The sequence below is a fragment of the Cottoperca gobio genome, chromosome 13 (assembly GCF_900634415.1).
Source record: "Cottoperca gobio chromosome 13, fCotGob3.1, whole genome shotgun sequence".
Taxonomy (NCBI): Eukaryota; Metazoa; Chordata; class Actinopteri; order Perciformes; family Bovichtidae; genus Cottoperca; species Cottoperca gobio.
Window position 1 is genome coordinate 16,840,399 of NC_041367.1, and position 17,385 is coordinate 16,857,783.

General features: G+C 41.2%; 1 protein-coding gene across 1 annotated transcript; it reads right to left on the reverse strand.

Annotated features, from left to right (window-relative positions):
• Positions 1 to 98: 98 nt before the first annotated feature.
• LOC115017435 (tripartite motif-containing protein 3-like) lies at positions 99 to 16,901 on the reverse strand. Its single transcript, XM_029445870.1, has 13 exons — positions 16,766 to 16,901; positions 7,251 to 7,423; positions 6,340 to 6,580; positions 6,006 to 6,157; positions 5,692 to 5,872; positions 4,862 to 5,591; positions 4,294 to 4,397; positions 4,036 to 4,203; positions 3,773 to 3,941; positions 3,135 to 3,194; positions 2,833 to 2,903; positions 2,371 to 2,511; positions 99 to 2,277 (listed from the first exon to the last, which is right to left on the reverse strand). The coding sequence occupies exons 2-13, from the start codon at positions 7,394 to 7,396 to the stop codon at positions 2,125 to 2,127; spliced, it is 2,316 nt and encodes a 771-aa protein (XP_029301730.1). The 5' UTR covers positions 7,397 to 7,423; positions 16,766 to 16,901; the 3' UTR covers positions 99 to 2,124.
• Positions 16,902 to 17,385: the final 484 nt, after the last annotated feature.

The following is a 17,385-nucleotide window of genomic DNA, read 5'->3' on the forward strand; positions in this document are numbered from 1 at the left end:
CAGTGTAAACCAAGATGTGGGCCCACATTATGTGCGAATTTAGAAACAGAATTCTCTTCAGTGAAATTAGAGCATGACAAGTAGTCATATACGACAACTCAGTAAACCATGTGCTTTTATTACCAGTGCATATTCATAGAGAAAACAAAATAGTTTGTATTGGTGTGACACAGCATAGGGTAAAATGCCACAGACACATCTGAAACTGTTGAGCCTTTCACTCTTTAAAGATGTCTGGGCTCCTGGTTGGCAACTCGTCAAACAACAGATCAGGTGCACGGAAAAAAGCAGCTTCCTGGTTGACTTAACTGGTGAAATCGGGTCACATCCTGTAGCTCGGAAAATCTCTACACTTGGCGGGTGAATGTTGGTGTCAGAGGGTTCAGCACAGTGCTGTGGGTTGTTATGTCAGACCAGGAAGTTGCCTTCTTCCTGCACCTTGGTCTCTCTTCTGCTGTGGCACCAGGTTTTCTTATGACATTACACAGAATGAACACTAGGGGGAGCAAGAGCAGCAACAGCTCTACTGGTACAAGTTTTTACTTGGGAATCGTGGCTTGATGTAGTGCAGGCAGAAACTCAGATCTAAAAGCATTTTTAGATAGCTTACAACAGTATAATAGGTATTCTAAAGCGTGGATGAGTTTGCTGGCAAATGCAATCTATCAAACTATCATTTCATAATTGTGTAACTGTTTCCTATGTGAAAGCCAAAAAACACTGTAAAACAGAATTCATATTCCATCCCGATCATTTTATGGTCATGGATTCAGATTACATTTGCACAAATCAACAGTTTTCTTTCAAAGCTGCCAATGGGCCCCTATGAAGCTGATGCTATAAACAATATAAAAGTTGTTCCATTGGCATGATGATTTAATTTGGATGGATTTCCTGAGATATGTGAAGTATTTCTGGTGGGATTTCAATGAATAAAGCGCTTTAATTGTTAAAAAGCAAAACAATTGTTCTATGAGCCCATGTTTTTAGCCATTAATTCTTAACAGAGAAATCTTCTTTTTTGATGGCATCCCAAATGAAAATAAAAATGAGTTAGTAGCTTTGGAAAAGCGCTGCTCATGTGCACAAATACAAAATGTCCCAGATGTAAGGGGATACTGAATTCTGCTTTAAAAGTGAAAATTCCCTCTAAAAAAGGTAAAGGGATAACGTGTGAGGCGCTAAAGAAAAGAAAAAAGCACATCAATTTAGAAAAATAATTTGTAAATGCTGAGCTAGTGTATAAAATAAAATAAATTAGCTTTTTTTCCCCCATTTATTTTTTCCTTTTAAAACTGATATTAACAAAAACGATTATTGTGCTGCTCACATTAGCAATAAATATGAGACCCTTCTTCTTTTAAGCATGTGCTGGGTATGTTTAGAAAGCACACTTTTTTTTTTTTTTTTTAAAACAGCTGCCATATACACGTTCAAAATCCAAGAATCCTCGACTGCTGCTCTCTGAATAGCCAAAAGGCTTTGTGTCTCAAAATCATAGCACATACATACAGAGTGATCTAATATACACAATATACATTTATGTATATACAGTACATACAGCAAATCAATGCAAAGATGGTGGTGACATTTTTATGTGCAATGTCAGTAAATGAGAAATGTTATATTTAATTACTGGAGAAGCGTAGCGCCGTTTTATTTTACGGTAAGCATTAACTAGTTCATGAGAAAAGCAACTGATGGGTACACTGTGTTGTTGCCTAGGCATTAAGATAAAATAAAACGTCATGCATTTGGACAAGTTATGGCTCATTAAATACTTCAATCTATATCCTACCCTGCCCGGTCTCACAGAAAGTATGGTTTAATAATACCATCAATAGTGTAAAATGCACAAAAAGGGTTTTTGCACGTTCTCTAAAACCAGACCATAGCTTTATGTAAATTAATTGTCCCAAGGATGCTACATTATCCAACTTTAAAAACAACCTTCAATACACATCATAAGGAGGGTAAACTCAGGATCAGACACTTAATTATATCCGGGAGATCAGCTGATGTGCACATCAAAAGGCTGCATTGGAAAGGTCATTGCACCTTGTGGAATACATTGGTTGTGTCGTTGTCAGTGCTTGCAGTGGTGAAGATGGCCGTCTCACGTTTCTACTGCAGGTAGCGGTAGACCTTGAAGCAGTGGTTCCCAGAGTCTGCCACTGCCACATGACCATCAGATGTGAGGGCCAGGCCCTGGGGGCCATACAGGGGGTCCGCTGTTGTGTTGATGTAGGACAGGAAGGACCCTGAGCTGTCGAACACCTGTTTGGTTACACAGCACAGAGGAAAAGATAAGTAATATATTTACAAAGTCACTCTCCGCATTCAATGAGATGCTGATTTTCTCAAGCTAACCTGGATCCGACTGTTGCCCCAATCAGCCACAATGATATTGCCATTAGCGTCCACAGCCACACCTGTTGGAGCATTGAACTGGCCGTTACCCTCGCCATGGGAGCCAAACTTAAACAGGAACTCCCCATCTGCATTGTACATCTGCAGAGGAGATTAAACAGGAAAAGAGAATGTGAAAATTACACATAATACAAATATGTTAAGGAAAATAGGACGAAAAGTATATTGCTAAAATGTTAGAAAACACAGCCAGTCAGGCACAACAGCTGTTTGTGAAAAATAATGGCAGATTTGGCTATTTACAAAATGCCCCCAGAACTAAGGTATACACTGCAGAGAGGTTTTGATGTAACTTGGAAAATTTATTTGATTCAAATATAGATATTTACCTGTAAGCCATTTATTGACAATACAGGTTTACTACTATAAATAATGTACACACATACTTGCAACAATCCTTACCTTGACTGAATGGTTATGAAAGTCTGTAACCACAATTTCATTTTTGTTATTCACAGCCACAAAGTGAGGACCTTGACGCAGCAGCAGGAGTTACAGGGAGGGAAAGAGAGGAGAGATGAGTCATCGACTGCTTTACAACATACGACAGGAAGTTCCACACTGTTTTTGGGCTAAAAGGACACAAAGACACTCTGCGAGTTGACGTGGAACAATACGTGACGAGACATGACAAAGCTGATGCATCAACATGAACAAAGAACAAAGATTACTTAGTTAACAATAACAGTGAATTCATTACTTACTGAAAACAGGGCCAGATTTACTAAGCTTTTGCTCCAGTGCAATGTTTGCACCACTTTTTTCTAAAAGAAAAGAAAGGAAAAGGTCCAAGTGAGAAATTAAATTGAAAGAACGGGTGAGTTTCAACTGAAATACTGCTGACTGTGCAACAACTGAAGCCATATGAATGAGGGATTCCAGTAATGCAAGCAAATCCTATAAACAAACGTTATTGTTCTTCTGAAAATTGAGTGAGAGGCAAAGGACACGAAGAAGATCCATGCAGTAGTGAGCATTATGAACCTTTGCCTCTTTACAGCCCTGCCTTGTACCATGATGATCAGCTGCATGTTTACAGAATAAGATTATCAATGCAATAATAAAGAGTCATCACCTGTGCATTAAGGTCTATAATTAGACCAGCAGCTATACATGCTTAGATTAGTTTGACTCTAAAATAAAAGTGCATAGAAACATGCTGATCATGAGATTTGTACAAGGCAACATTCCTGCAAAGTATGAAACATAAATAAAATCCATAAATCTGGCCCAACCACATGCCCTGAGAGATAAAGCATCATTCGGTGAGCATCTTGCCCTCCTGTAAGAGACATCGTTATTGAAACGATCATAGGTACTTGTACTAAGTATTACACAGTACCTGCAAAGTGTCTGTCTGATGTTCCTCTGGCTCCGAACTTTGTCACCAGCTTCCCGTTTGATTGGAAGATGAAGACACAGCAGGCCTTATTATCAACCGTGATGATATGTCCGTTCTTATCCACAGCGACACCTTTAGGTCCCATTAATCTTCCAGCACCAATTTTGCTCTGTGACAGCCAGAGGGACACGTTAGTCTTTCAAAGAAACATTTTGAATTTGTGCGGTGAAAACTGTTTGTTTTCCCTCAATGAGACCACTTACCTTGAACTTTCCATCTGAGGAGAAGATGCTAATCCACCTGTTGTCGTAATCAGCTACAATTATGTCGCCGTTCACGTCCACTGTGACCCCTGTGGGGCGCTGCAGCTGCCCTGGTGAACGACCTCTGACCCCAAACCTCATCTTAAACTGGCCATCATTTGAGAATACCTAGAAAAAGAGTACATTCACTTACTCCATAACCTAAACAATTAAATAACTCATTACATGTTTACTTCAGCTCGTGAGTATGACACTGACCTGTATACACTGGTTGTTGCTGTCTGCCACCACAATCCGTCCATTGCTGGAGGTGGAGATGCCTTGCAGGTTGGTGAATTCTCCTTTGTCTCGCCCTCTTGTTCCTGTCATATCAACAAGACGTAAATGTTTAGCGTTTACTTGTCGTTTGAACAGACAGAGGAAACAAATGTGTGCCCCAAATGAGGTGTAAAATACTCTGCATGGGGCAGCAGTAGCTCAGTCCGTAAGGACTTGGCATGGGAACCGGTGGGTCCAAGTATGGAGTTTGGACTGCCACTTTGAAAAGGTACCAGTTCACCTCCTGGGCACCAGACCCCCACACTCCTCCCTGGGCGGGCGCTGTATAGTAGCTGCCCACTGCTCCTAATACTAGGATGGGTCAAATGCAGAGTCTAAATTTCACTATGTGTGCCATGCTGTGTACATGCGTGTGACCATTAAAAGATGAGGATTATCAGGGGATTGTCCAGAGATATGAATCAGTGTGTACTCTAGAGAAACACATCTTACAGCTCAGGCAGCAGTAACCATAATTAACATCAGATCTAGCCAGTTATTCACCCACCCACTCTGTAGATCAGCTCATCCTCTATTGGGTTTTCCTTTTTCTTGGTAGTGCTGTACATGCTGGAGGGTCTGCGCACGGCCTTCTGCCGAACATGACCTCCTCCTCCACTCGGGGACTTCACTCTTCTCTTCACGTCGTCCGGTGACTGCAGGACATCGGACGGCTTGACAGCTCGCAAACGGAACGGACTCCCCCTCACAGGCTGTTCATACAGCAGCAAAGAGAAGGTGAATTCTCCCTCTGAGCGGACGGTGTATCCAACCTCATAGGTGCCGTTCTTGTTGTCTGCCACCTCAGCTTCAGTGCATCCTCCATCTGCAGAGATGATCTCTGCCCTCAGAGCTGCATTACCCGTCTTCACTAGCTCTCCATCCTTGTCTTTAGTGGTGACTGTGACAGAAGTGTGCTGGCCGACCAGTGCATGTCGCAGGCCTTCACCGGTGGCTACACTAGTATGGCCTACAGTCCCTGTGGTGATCAGGACACCCAGGTTCTGAATGGAGCGCCTCAGTCCATCAGTCTCTACCTGGCATTCCAGATGTCCATTTTCATGAGGATACTCAGGAAAGGTGTGTCGTGCCAGGGCACTGACTCGCTCACCCATCTGCTTCTGGACCAACAGGACCTCGGTGGCGCTGCCATGGCTCAGGGCCTGCTCTGTGAAGTTGCAGCTGCTTTGAATGTTCTCTTTGCCCTGAAGCAAAACAGTCAGCTGGGCTTGCAGGACCTAAGAATGTCCAAAGAGAAAGAGGCAGACATGTCAGTCGTGCTTGTACTAAAATTTAGAGCATTATATAACATTTAAATAAATCTGAAAGACTTTAGACCTTTTGCTTAGTGCTGCAGATGTTTTCCACCTCAGTAATGAGGGCAGTCTTGCGTTGGTGTAAGGCCTTCTCCAGCTCATCAAAAGTGTTACTGATTTCAGTCACTGCCTCATTTTTCCGCTCCATAAGCTGCTTAGAGATCTCATTCACAAGCTCAATGGCAGCCGTCAGCTGAGGTAGTCTGCCAGAAGAAAGCAAAGAAGATGAGCACAGAATTAAACTTACAAATTAGCATGCTGTATATTTCCAATATTTCTAGATCTTCCAAATGCAAACACATACTTTATTATAAATGAAGGCACTGAAAATCATACCTGTTGCGCACAACATCAAGCTGATTTTTTAGCGCCGACTTGTGCTGTTCCAGCACATCCTTCAGAGGAACTGTCACATGTTCCCTGTGTTCTCCTTCTGTACACTCCAAACACATGGCAGTTTCACATGACTCGCAGTAAAACTCCATCACCTGCAGATGGTGCAGTGGAGCATGAAACAACTGACATCCTATTTCTCTGGACACATTTGCTTATATAAGAACAAATATTTCGTATTAGATCTTGTAATAGTACACAGTGTTGTCATGGAATTGTGGATGATGTCTCATAGATCTGACTAGAAAACACCCTCAGTCCGTTTGCTTTAGCTTACCTTGCCCTCGTGGTTGGGGCAAGAGAGGGGTTGACAGGCTGTAGCTGCACTGGCTGACTCAAGAACATTACAGGCCTCAGGTCGGCTGCACTCCGGGTCTCGCTGTAACACCTCCATTAGGTTTGTGATGAAGAAGTTGTTCTGCAGGGCTGCCACACCCTTCTCTGGCAAGATAGACGTCTGTCTGCATACTGGACAGGACAGCGTCAAAGACTGGGGAGGGATGTAGTTCTGTAGACATCTACAGAGACAAGATGTTTAAGAAAACAATTAGAGGACTGAAGCTGCAACTTAGCACCTATATCAGAGTCACAATGGTGTTCAAATGCAAAACGTTTCATTTAGACTTGCTCAGAAGAAAATAAGATTCTGGTCCTTACAGTTTTGGAGTTATTTAAATAACTAATATTTGTCCCATGTGGGAGCAACAGAGCTGTGGAAATCATTGCTTGCTGCCAACAATGTTGTGCTATAAAGAATGCTGTCTGTTTTATTACAGCCAAGCTCAGAGTGCTTGGTGCCTTACATCATGCAGAAGCCACAATGAGAGAATAGCTGCTGTAAGTGGTGCAATTTTGGGCCATTACACATCATTTAAAAAAGTATTTAAACATCTCTTTAATTCATCCCAGTTACTGAACTTACTGCAGACAGGAATACAAAAAAAACCATCATAATGCACTCTTTTGTTGTGTGCTTATGTTCTAGAATCATGCATTATATCGAAAGAATACATTCATCTTTCTTTTTGTTTTTCTCTTTAATTGTTTCCCCCTGTTTTACGGTTTATCTTTCTACTGCCATATTAATCTTACAGTATGAGTGTGTCAGTCTGTAAAGCACAATGAACTGCATTGTATGAAAGTTGCTGTACAAATAAAGAAAGTTTGATTGATTGGTTCGGAGCTTACTTCTCACAGAAGGTGTGCAGGCAGGGCAGGACCTTGGGGTTGTGATAATGATCCAAACAAATGCTGCAGACCAGGAACTGCTTGTCTATCTGCCTGACCACAGGGCTGGTGCTGCCGGTCTCACGCTTGGCCATGGTGACGGACATTCAAAGGGGGCACAGGGACCGCTTAACCTAAACACACAGGGTGAAAGAAACAGGAGAAAGGTCAAGAAAGCCTTGAGGGAAAGTTCAAACAGGGGGAGAAAGGCATCTATGCTTACCCTCAGCATGAGCAAAGGAAGACATGAGTCATAATGCTGTTAACATAACAAAACCTCATTCAGGTCCTGAACTGTACTGCTGGGATTTTATGCTTTCCCTCCCGTACTAAACTGTGTCAGTAGGAGGAGCTTCTTTTTTCACAAACACCCGCATAGCCAGAGGTTTGTTTGACTTTATAAATGAAAACCCTTACAAGCTAATGCAGTGGAAGAAAAATGAATACATGTGATTAACACTGCGGGGCAGAACTCTTAGTCGTGACAACTCTGCAGTCTAGGAGCCAACATGTCTGTGTTTAAAGTGGTGTTAGGAGGTGTAGTATACATGTGTATATAAATATGCTGTTAAACAAAAATGCTCAAATGCATCTTGTGTCATTCCTGGCAAAATTGTACTGCATACAATATCCTCTGTTTTATCGTTTAACATTTGTTGAATTCCAGATGGTGAGCGGATGCCTGCTGGCTCGCTGTTCAGATGGCAGTATCACTGGGTCAAGCACAGATTATCTCAGCGTGCCAGTGACATGCTGTACATCTGTCATATTGTACATTAACACATAAAGGATTACATGAACACTAAAAACACAGGCACGCTGCTTTAATGTGGTCGATGAATATTGCTTACAAAACAGCATCCATCTGTATTTCATGTTATGTTAGGAACATCCATAGGTTAGGTTGTTTGATTGTTTGTATTGCTATAGTGCGAAGTATGTGTCAGCTGTACACAATCAGAAACTATTTAGCCTTCTGTTCCAACGTTTGCCCCTCAGAGATCCTCTGTCTTCTAAGACACCTTTATCAGGGAGCCGAGACACAACATCGTAGAGAGAGAGCATATCATTATCCACTTGCTCTTTGTAGTTTTCACTTCCTTTCAGATGCCGCTCTTGTTGTTATGTCTATCGTGCAACATCCTCTAATAACCTTGAGACCGCATTCTGCCATTTGTATGAAAGCTCTCAGTCTCCAGCCCATTCATCTCAAATCTAGATGTCATTACAGATAAATGGAATTTAAAATGGGAGTACTTATATGGCAATTCAGGGAATGATGTCTGACAAAGTGTGGGCTTTATCAGTTGCATGAGGAGCTCTGATATGTTGAATTAAAATATAAATGGATGCAAAAGCAATTAATTGTTTCAAACCCGAAGCAAATAAATCCAATACTAAGTGTCTATCCCTGAAAACTGGAATATATTGCTCTCAGTCGATGTTAGTCTAGAAAACTACAAGGCCTACACGCAAGTGTTCTCTCTTTCTTGTTCTTACGTTGCAACTCCAGTAAGCAGCATCCTGCCTGATGTAGAATGCAATGTATTATCAGTAACTGTGAAACATCTTTGCACAGTTATTGATGATATAGTTTATTTCTGAGTTTTATGCATCTAGAAAAATATCTAAAAGACCACTTTATATAAAAACAGACCAACTCAACTAAGAAAGACTCACTGTTAATTTTAATGTTGCATAACTGCAATTGTAAATATCCCAGTTAAGAGCCATGATCTAGATCCAATTATTGCCAAAAAAATACACGCAAACCTTTCCTTAGAAGGCACTAAAAACCCTTCCCCTCTTTATGAGTCACAGCCCTATGACTGTATAATTCTTCAGCCTCGTCTCATCTTTCATCCACTGTACCAACAGCAGGGTTTGCTTCTCTCTCTGTCTGACCTGTGATAAGGCTAACTATCAGGCCTGCACATCAGCTAGCACCTCAAGCTAAAGCGCCCTACTCTGCCTTTACAAATATAGGCTAGGCCCCTTTTCTTTGAGAGTAAAGAGGAAGCTTTGAAATGCCACTCCTCAAATTCCTCCTAGTTCCTTTCCTTGACTCCCAGTCGGCTGAGTTCAGGCACCACCTGTCTGTCTCTCTGTCTGTAGGGAGATGTGTGTGTGGGGGGGGGGGGGTTGCCTGTCTCACTTGAGCAAGCGAGCCTCAGAGGCAGCTGTCCTTCTCTGCAATACAAGCTCTAACAATGGCATTCCAGATCTGCTCACAGCTCAGCACCCCACATCTCTTCTCCCCCTTTCTTTTGTCCTCTTCTTTTTCTCATCTTTCTCTCGAAACCACATAAATGCACTCATAGCATCAGCAGGCCTGATCTCAGCCACAGACGTCTTGCAGATGGGGATTTTCTCAGGCATGCAGGCCCCATTGTTGCTCCCTGCCAAGTAACGACAAGGCCTTCTGACTAAGAAGCTCTGTCGAGCCCTTTCACTGTCCACACAGCCAGCCCTTCCCCGACCCGCTCTGCCTCCCCCTCCTCTTGTCTCCCCTTAAAAAGCCCTCCCCTCCCTGCACTCTTCCCTTCAAATGGTCTCTGAATTGCAGCAGCTGAACGGTGACATCAGGAGGAAGCTTGAGGAGCTAAAGCCCTCAGGCTCCTCCCCTCTCGGCTGGCTAGCCGCTGCCTTTAGGGTTGCAACAGTCTCCCCCCTTTCCTCCCTGCCTGTCCGTTCTCTCAGCAGCCCTCCCCGGCTCAGTTCCTCCCACTCGCCTCACCACAGAAAGAGGATCTTTCTGTAAAAACAGTCTCTCTCTTACCACAGCTCTGGGTACATGTGCATGTGCTTAGAGAGAAGTTGAATAAGACAAGCGAAAAATGTATTGAATAATAAACACAAAAATAACATAAATTATAGAATTTCTTAATTAAAGCAAATTGTTACTATTTGAAAATGTAACTTATCAAAGCCTAAATATATGTCATATAAACATTCTATAAAACAGCATAGGTATAGTAACATCTCCCTAAAAACTATCTAAAAGATAACAGAAGTAATCCATCAGATGAGAGTTTAAAAATAGCTCTGGTAGAAATATTAAGACGTACATTAATAGTGACAGTAGACTAGAGACCTAAATCTGCAGTATACTGTAATGTTTGAAGCAATCATGTGACTAGATTCTCTTCAAGGCTCTGTCACAGGAACTGCATGATCAGCACTTCATACAGATGAGGTCAGTTTTTAAAGTCAGGATGCAACTGTGTTTATTCTCTGAACTGTATCGTCACACTAGAACAGGGGTCGTCAACCTTTACTATCAAAACACCCATTTTGCCCCTCTTCCACCCAATAAAATGTGTCTGGAGCCGCAACACAGCTTAAGATATTTATATACACATTTTCTGAACAATTTCATCTTTGTTTTTGAAGTCCGAAAATAGATGTTCTGATATTTTTAAGAATGCTTCTTTCATGTATTCTCCATCTGTGAGCGGCTTTCCACGCCGTACCATCTCCTGGCCACAAAACTAGCAGCAGTAGATGAGTTTGAAGATTTCATCCATTTCTTGAAAGAATATTTGCTCTGTTTCGCTTTCGGCACAAGTTCAGAAATAGCTTTTATTCGCGCATCTCCAGCTCGGTACTTTTCGGCAAATGCTCGTGCGTCTGTTCTTGAAACGTCTTTCGACATTACATTTCTTGTTGTTAGCTAATTTCTCGCCACATATCAAGCAGACAGGTAAACCAGCATCATTGGCAGTAAAAGCAAATGTATCTGTCCACGCAGAATTAAACTCTCTTTTTTCCTCCGAGACTTTTCTTTTTTTAGTTTTATCCATTGTTAGCTTACCGAGTTAGCCGCCGCCCGTTGACGCAGGAGAATGACGCATATTTTAAAATGTAAAAATGTAATTAAACGTATTTCAGTGTCACAATATCACCTCGAACTCCAAGATAAGAGGTGTTCCGTTTGAAAGATTGTCCACTGCAACAAAAAAATACATAAAAATAATGTTATTTATTTCCATGTTTTTTTTTTGTCAAAGCTTCAGGGAGCCACTGCAGAGGGGCTACAGAGCCGCAGGCTGCCGACCCCTGCACTAGAACATGATGCCCGCAGAAATACACCGAATGTGAATGTTGTTTTGTAAATTAAGCTGTTTGACTGCAAAGCATCTCATGCCACTCTCACCCTGCATTACATGTAAGTGGCTTAATGTCCTCCTGCAGGGTCAGGCCCCGTCTGCCATCTGGATTATGTGTCTCCCAGACTCATTCCAAGTCAACTCAAATCTGGAAGCTTAAAGCAAACACCTTGCATAAACGTGGCCTAATACACCAGATGCTATTACCACCAGTGAATCAGTGACAGGTCATGCTTGTCCATAGACCAGACCAAAAGGAAGTACTTTATACTTGAGGTGAGCTGTTTGTGTGCTAAACACCTTTCTCCTGAAGACAGGGACATCTGATATGTATGGTTTAATTGGATTTTAGTAACATGAGCTCACAGTCTGAGAAAACACGAACCCAGCATAATCAGCTTGGATTTCGTCTGTTACACGAGAGCAGGTTGACATGCCCCACTCCAATCACGTGACGTGTTGGTTGTTTTTGTGAGTTGTGTACTTGGACGAGAGAGCTGCCATGACTTCTGCAAAAGAATCATCTGTTCTCTACAATACAAAAAGTATTTAAACAGGACCGTTAGTACAGTGCATTAGACTACTTTATAAGTTAAATTAATAAAAGAAAGACATTGTTTTTGCCTTGAGACTAATGCATGGAATGAGTGATTTTATCTTTGGTGGATGAGAAAACGTCCCACCCAGAATCAACACATAAAGCCAGACTGAAAAGAAAAAAGATGATCTACTTCTATCACCCACAGTTATTTTAATTATTCATGAGACCGCTTACATAAGATTCTGAGGAAAAGATTGCCTCTTCAGTAAATCAGGCTACTCCCAAAGTGTGATGCAGATTGTGTTATTAATATTAATTTAACATGTATTTTCTTTCTTTTTTTCTTTTTTTAAAAAGGGGCAGTTCGTGAAAATAATTCCGCAGGATAAAGTTCACCATTAGTTGCTGATGAAAACTGCATCTGTGGATTATCTTTAACTGGGACTTGATTTGAGAAAGAAATGTTGCTATTTTTAATTGTTCTATGCTTTAAACACTACAAATAAAAATTCCATTTCACTTTTGTTGTACTCTTGCGACAGGAGTCTCAGGGGAAAAGATGTTAAAGACTTGGCTGAAAAAAACTAAAAGGCTTGATATTAGGGATAGGTACAATCAGTATTATAATGTTAATAAGCATAGTTTCTGCTATTTCTACATATCATACATACATTCACGTATATAGATACAGCAAAAGCATTCAAAGTTACTTATACAATACTGATGTTCAAAGAAGTAAATGTGTTCCACTGTTGTGCAAATGTACATTACATGTCTACAATCACACAATCGTGATATGATTCCACTGAAAATTGAGAAATGAGACTGGGACTACTCAGAATTCCAGGATGTTTGCACTTCAAAGGCTATAAAAAGTATTTCCCTTCCCTTCCTCTTCCCCTGTTTGAGTAAGAGGCGAGCACCTTTTATTCAAACTGTATCCAGTATTTTAAGTCTGTGTTTCAGTATTATCGGTTTGCTATTATGTGTTTTGTACCCGTGTTAGATTATATTCACCGTTGTTTGGAATACTTCCTCACTATTTCTGTGATATCTGCTATGTGTCACAGCAGAGAGGACTTGAGACTAAGAGACTTCAGACTAAAGAGCTGTGTGCTGGACCGGTAAACATGGTCGAAAGTCTCAGTGACACGAAGTAGGAAGTGTAGGCCCTGGAAGATGTGCTGTCAAGATTGTGTTTAAATATAGACTTTAGTTTATGTTTCCATCCACATCTGTTGTGTCCCTGCGCATGTGTCATCATGCAGTAATTGTTCCTGACTATACTTAGCCTGAGCAGAACTAGCCTAGATAACACTTTGAATAAACTCCCCACTATTGAAAGAGAGTAAGAAAAATAAATAGTAAAGATGAGAAAAAAATAAAAATAAAAAAAATCTATAAAGTATTGAGAATGTTGCTTTTATTTGTTTCCCATAGGTTGTTAATCAATAAACAAATGAGAAACTTGCGATTTTTGAAGTAAATTTGCCACAATATCTGATGGAATCTAATTGAGACAAGCATGACTGGTTGCATTGTTCCATTTGCACTAAGAATCTGAAGAACCCTTGTAGTGTCTAAAGCAACGAGGCTGAGCAAACCTGTCAATGAGACGTCCAGAGAATCTCATTTCTAAAAGTACATTTCTGTGTCTTGGAGAGTCTTAAGGGGATGATTTGGGGCCAGCAATGGTGCCTGGCTTTATGATGACTTATCAATCATTATTCACACAACACATAAACTCAAACTAACAAGCTTCCCTCACACTTCACTGCATCGGATGAAGGAATCTGTCTCAATGCATCAGTCTCTGTCAGACCGGTCAGAGCTGTCATAGGACGTTGGATTTCACATGATGAAGGAAAATCAATCTGTGGACATAATGTATGAGACTTTTGAGAACAGACTCAAAGACACGACTACTTGAATCACTGCTGTTAGTTTGATGTTATTGTTATTCATGGAGCTCATCTTATCTACAACTGGGATCAGTTTTTGTATTTATATTGTATGCATGTCTGAGTGCTTAGGAATACTTTTGAATATGTAACAAATGCCTGACCAAAAGTTGCTGATTAAGGCTGTACATTACAACATTGAAAAATGATAGAAATTGACCCCAGTTGTAAAGTGAACTTAAGTTACTGTACTTCAAAAGACTAACATTGTAGCCATATTTTAAATGCCTTGTCTGCAGACATTAGATAAATAAGATCTGACAGCTAATGAGAGAAGATGAGAGAAAGTGAGCACATCATGTCAAGCACAGTAGTCAGCAGAGCTTTTAATCAACAGTGACACAAAGAGGGAGTCAGGAGACATTTGTGTCTCTCCCACTGAGTCCCCTATTACTAATGCTGGCAGGAGGCAATGCGGCATGCAGGCCGTGTGTCTGTAGGCACAACATGCACTGCAGATTTTATAAAAAGGTCGATCAGTGCACAAGCACGGGCCCCTGCCTGTGACCCTTATCCATCTGTAGTAAGAGCTACAGAGTGACATGATGTATTTAATATGCTGTCCTGCACAAATACACTGGCAATGTGTTGCTTGATGATTTGATTACTAATGGTCATTGTGAACTTAGAGGAATCAGTAGTGTCGCAACTTGTACACAAAGTATACATGACTTTACAGCAGGACAAGTGACTGTACAGAATGAATGATGAACTTGTTGAGCAACACAAATGTTTTGTTTGATGAAATGTACTGCATCATCGCTGATTGGCCTCTACTAAGCAACAGCAGAGAATTGTGTTGTGTTTACTTGCCTCAGTCGTCCAGCATTTATTCATCTTTGGGTTGTAACATGTTTGACAGGCTAAACGTTAGCCTTTAAAAAGATTGCTGTAATTTTTGTCTTTCCTGGAAGCACTGAATCATTTGGGTTCTGAGATGTTTAAACTACTTTGTTCATTAAAATAAGTATGGCATTTAAGTTTAATTGCTTAAGTTTTGAAGATGAAAGAAAGCATACACCCTGTACATCCTTGTGCAATGATGAATCAGTAATCATCGGTCATTTCTTCCTGAAATAAAGTTTAGACTGCAAAATATTGCTCATGTAATATTAATAATGCACATTATATAATCTCTGATCTGACTACATCCGTCTTCATGAGGTTCTGTTATACGTGTGATGCCTCACGTACAGAACCTAAAGAAAATGCCCTCAACCAGTGAAAGGGCTGACTTTAATGAAATGGCTTAGACAAAACAATCGGTTCAGGGAAATCCCTTTTGAAGGAGGGCACATTACATAGTTTAACGATTGGCTTTGATCAATCTTAAGTGAGACCTACAAACATTCAGTATAATGAGCAGAATACAATCAGTTGTAGCCAATATGCAGATGCATGTCCTGGTGTGAAAAATAGCTTATCTTAAATTGAATTATATGTATTGAGGAAGTGATTGAAAATGGAAATAGTAATCAAATCACCAGATACTATAGGTACTATAGGATGCTTTTAATGTGTGCAGCAACGTTCTCATAGGCCAATACCAATCATCAGTTTGATGAGACGATACATCTGAAATTTAAAGGACAAGCCAAATATATTATTTCAGCTGATATTGAATTAAATCATATGTGGTTTGTACCATTTGAATTTCAGTGCAAAGGTAAGGAAAATAAACCCAGACTAGTCATGGACCTTATTTACATGAGGGTGATGTAACCTGGAGATTAACTTCATCAAGCCACCTCTCTTCTCTTGACGGGGTGAACAGCGAACTTATGTTGACAACAAGTAGGGTCCAGCTACATCTTCATTACTGCCACATTCAAAGGCTGTATCTGGTCACTTCTAAGCTACAACTTGAACCACGTTGCTGGCATCCTACACTTGCTCATCAGTTATTTTCAAAAATGTATCTAAACAATTCCCAGTGTACTGGTATGGTCAACATAGCACCCTTGTGTGTCTAACACATGCTGCCAGCCCTGTTCACCTAAAGAACTCTGGACATAATCTCCAAGACTATTTATACAAACTGAATGAAACCCTAAAGTAACCCCTGCTAAGTATCTGCCCTCAGGCACAGCATCCAGGAACGTCTGCAACCTCCCTGTGACCCAGTGCAGAAGCCAACAGAGTGAAACCAGCCAAACATTAACACCAGCTGCACTCATCTAAGCATGTGACTTTTGAGATGGTTTTACACACAAAGATGAGCCATATCCCAGAACAAAAGACCAATCAATAAAGAAGCACTGAACCATCTGATCACGGTGTAGGCCAGAGGTGTGGAATGATGCATTGGCTGCTGCTGCAGTACAATGCCACGCAAGGACTCATAGAATGACATAAGCAAACAATACGCTGATTCACATGTGGCTCACATAGCTTCCCAGCAATACACCCTATTCATAATCAGATCAGAAAACCGACGACAGATCACTAATCCTCTAAACAAAAGAGCATGTATGCCTGACTAGAGCCCAGCCCTCAGACTGCAGCAGAGATGCCCACCTGCTAAGGAGCCGGGGCTGCCTAGGAGCTAAAATGGAGAAGTGTGTGGGTTGGTTGAGGAAGCATAAGGAATCAGAGCAGTGGAGCGCTTTAGTGCAACAGTTGCTCTTACACGAGGCTGGAATAAATTGCTTTTACTTTGTTTATAATGACAAATAAAAAATAAAATAGAATAGCACAACAGAGAGGGTGGCTCTGTAAGGCACATATGCTGGATGGGCTGGAGTAATCAATTATTCATCTGATCTCATCCCAGTTATTGTATTATTTAGGACTCCAGGCACAAGCAAGATGAGGAAGCAGAAATACGACATCATAAAAAGAAGTGAATAGCCAGATTGTACTCACATGAACACCCAGCAGGAGGGAGTGGAGTGTCAGCATTGCAGGCCGTAGAGAAAGCTTCCCATTGTCAGCGTCCCAATCTTCTACAACAAAATCCACAGACCGGGCGACAGAAAGGAAAGGGCAGGGTCTGTCTGGGAGAAGAAGGGGACAGTAAGGAAGAGGAGAAGGGAAAGGAGGAGATTAGGGGAGTGGCTGACATGCAACATTGGTCAGATGGCAGATGGGAGGAGTTGAAGAACCCAATAGAATAGGGAGGGGGTAGGGAATATGCAAAGCAGATTTAAATCTCAGCAACTGACTGAGGGATTCAGTCTGTCTGGTGCAAAGGGGTTTGGCTTCCTTAGGTCCCGCCCAGTTCCCATAAAAGGACAAAGGATGCGGTTTATTACCTTTAAGCTTTAAATTGATAGGGTGCAAAGAAGTATTGGGGCACAAAGACACAAGGAATATACTGCTGAGTAAAATAATCAGGCAACAATCCAGAAACCCACTTTAGTTCAGAGATTTAACAGTTTCACAGCATTCATCTTGGATTCTCTTGTATCAAGGCCCCAGTTTATTGCATTTTAAACTCTAAAAATGGAAAATTGCTAAGCTGTATGTAGAGTCTATGACAGGAC

Bases quoted from the DNA above. Each gene is read 5' to 3' on its own strand.
- LOC115017435 (XM_029445870.1), bottom strand. From the start codon at position 7,396: ATGTCCGTCACCATGGCCAAGCGTGAGACCGGCAGCACCAGCCCTGTG. The intron at 4,204-4,293 runs GTCAGTGTCATA...CTCTTTTTCTAG, and splicing joins GCAACAACCAGTGTATACAG to GTATTCTCAAATGATGGCCA. The intron at 3,195-3,772 runs GTACTGTGTAAT...CTTTTCTTTTAG, and splicing joins ATCAGACAGACACTTTGCAG to AAAAAAGTGGTGCAAACATT.